The sequence below is a fragment of the Microtus ochrogaster genome, chromosome 1 (genome assembly GCF_000317375.1).
Source record: "Microtus ochrogaster isolate Prairie Vole_2 chromosome 1, MicOch1.0, whole genome shotgun sequence".
NCBI classification, from domain to species: domain Eukaryota; kingdom Metazoa; phylum Chordata; class Mammalia; order Rodentia; family Cricetidae; genus Microtus; species Microtus ochrogaster.
This window is the reverse complement of record NC_022009.1, coordinates 14,401,201-14,403,902: the sequence shown is the minus strand read 5'-3', so window position 1 is coordinate 14,403,902 and position 2,702 is coordinate 14,401,201. Positions and strand designations below refer to the sequence as shown.

Here is a 2,702-nt window from a genome sequence, read left to right as displayed (position 1 = left end):
TAAATAAATAATTTTTAAAAAAAAGAAAGAAAAGAAAAAGAAGACAAAGTCATTAAAGGCTACTCAGTAAAATCATTTTCAGATAGTGGGATTTAATTTTAGTTTTTAGATTTCTCTGTATGACTTATTATTGCCCCCCTGCACATGTAATTGACATAGAAATACCTTTAAAATTTTTTTGTTAAACTTTACCTTCTAAATTCCAGAGTTTTGGTTTCATCTTTCCAGTACCACATTCCTAATCGTAGTCCACATTGCTGTAAAATGAAATGATTGCATCAGACATAACTGAAACTCACTTTACAACCCACATGTCCCCATAAATCCTCACTATTTTCTGCCAGTCCCTGATTGTTAATTCTACAGAATTAATGTCATTATGTAATTGAAGATGAACTTGAGTTTCTTTTTTCTTTTCTTTTCTCTCCCCCCGCCCCCCGACAGGATTTTTTGGAATAAGAGCTCTGGCTGTCCAGGAATTCGATCTGTAGACCAGGCTGTCTTCGAACTTACAGAGATCTCCCTTTCTCTGCTAGGATTAATGGCCTGAACCTCCACAACCAGGTGAACCTTGAGTTTCTGATCCCTGTCTCTACTTCTCCACTGGGATTACAGGCTTGTGCTATAATATCTGTTTTATGTGATGCTGGGAGATTTGCAAATCAGCGGTGGGTGTACACTAGGCAAACTCTCAACCAACTAAGCCAATCCAGCCTTTGTTTGTTTCATTTTGTGTGTATGGATGTTTTGCTTATGTGTTTATGTGTATACTCCCTGTATGTGATACTGGAAGCGGTCATGAGAGGGCATCGGATCTCCTGGAGTTGAGTCGATTTGTCGGTGCTGGGGTTTGAACCTGGTTCTTTTGGAAGAGCAGCCAGTGCTGAGCCATCCCTTCATTGTTTAGTGTTTTGACTTGATTTCATCCTTTTCGTTTCAATAAGGAAAGGGAGCGAGGATGAAGGAAGGAAGGAGAGCAAGGATGAAAAAAGTGAAAGTAGGGGAACAGAGAAGGGGAAGATAGGAAGGGGAAAGGAGGAAAGCAATTTAGCTCAAGGCTAGTCACAGCTATTCAGAGGAAGCCATACAGCAACCTTTAATTTAGACCTTTAAGTTAAATTCCCATTGGAAAAAAAAAAAGTCAGCCAGGCTGCGGTGGTGGTGAGCACCTTTAATCCCTGCACTTAGGATGCAGAGGCAGGAGGATCTGAGTTCGAGGCCAGCCTGGTCTACAGCGTGAGTTCCAGGACATCCAGGGCTACACAGAGAAACCGTGTCGTGAGGCGGGGGTGACGGGGAGGAAACGGGGTGGGGGCAGTAGGCTGTAAAGTTGTCCCTGACCTACCAGGACAGACTTTCACACAGTAATTGGGGACAAACAACCAGTCTTTCCCCTCCCTGAGTCCAGAGCAGGCCTGCTTCTCCTGCAGTAGGACTACCTATCTCACAACATAATAGAGAGGAGTGGGCTTTCATCATTCTCTACACATCTGCGTGGGGAGCCAGACAGAATTCAGTTCCGACAACACACCCCTCTGTTTCTCTATCTGGAGGCAAATATGCCCCACTGCTCTTGAGAACCGTGGGCGCAAGTGGAAGGGCACGATCCGCCTGTGGACGAGCCGAGCGCGGAGCACAGGACCAGGACAAACGCCGCCCCGGCCTCCCCATTGAATCCCGCTGGGCTCCCACGATATGGTGCCGGCTACACCGGCAGACGGTGTAGCGGGTCTCGGTCAGCACTGCCTTCCTGTCACCGGCCCCAAGAAAGTGCGACCAGGCTGCACTTACGTCCAGTCGGGTGGAGGATTGCCCGTCGAACTGCTTCCTCCTAGAGTAAAACTCCGGCACGGAGAGCATGGTCTCACCCTGAGCAGCACACCGTGGTCGCCTGCGGTCGCCTGGGATACGGCCACGCCGCGGCCCGGCTGGTACCCGAGGGGCGGGGCTTCCGCCGGACGGAGGACCTGGAGAGCTCTCCCCACTCCCCTCCCACCTTTCCTCCACCCCTAGCTCGGGTCCGTCCAGGACTTGACACTGCGGTGCCCCCATGAAATTATCACCCCATGCTCTAATTGGATTAACTGGGTACAGCCCTATAGTAAAGACCTGTTCCAAACTGCCATGGCTAGCGCAATGGAATTGAAACACTGTTGGACTTGGGTTGATGTGGAGGGTTTGTTTAGTGGAAGAGACTACGGTTACGGAAATAAAACTGTCTGAACAGTTTCTTTGTTAACTAGTGAAACCTGGTTTTAACGTACTTCTGAAAATATCCAAGTCAAAAGTTACAGAAATTTTTGAGTGCATGGGCGTGTGTGTGTGTGTGTGTGTGTGTGTGTGTGTGTGTGTGTGTGTGTAAGTTAGGGTTATGCCTGCTGTGATGAAAGGCCATGACCAAAGCAAATTGGGGAGAAAGGGGCTTATTCGTCTTACACTTCCACGTCACAATTCATTAGAGGAAAGTCAAGACAGGAACTCCAGCAGGGCTGGAACCTGGAGGCAGAAACTGATGCTGAGGCCGTGGAGGGGGTTGCCGCTTACTGGCTTACTTACTTGCTCAGTCTGCTTTCTTATAAAACCCAGGGATGGCCCCACTCACAATGGATTGGGTCCTCCTCCATCAAACCCTAATTAAGAAAATGCCCTGCAGGCTTGCCTACAGCCCAATCTTTTTTTTTTAATATTTATTTATTATGTAT

At 47.7% G+C, this 2,702-nt stretch overlaps 1 protein-coding gene across 1 annotated transcript in view; it reads right to left on the bottom strand.

Annotated features, from left to right (window-relative positions):
* Positions 1 to 1,904, bottom strand: part of Ppp1r36 (protein phosphatase 1 regulatory subunit 36) — an 18,977-nt gene extending 17,073 nt beyond the window's left edge. Inside the window, exons 1-2 of the mRNA XM_005343646.2 lie at positions 1,792 to 1,904; positions 193 to 257 (exon numbers count right to left, since the gene is read on the bottom strand). Of these exons, the coding sequence (XP_005343703.2) occupies positions 193 to 257; positions 1,792 to 1,860 (134 nt within the window). The 5' untranslated portion in view covers positions 1,861 to 1,904. The remainder of the gene's footprint in view (positions 1 to 192; positions 258 to 1,791) is intronic.
* Between the last annotated feature and the right edge of the window lie 798 nt (positions 1,905 to 2,702).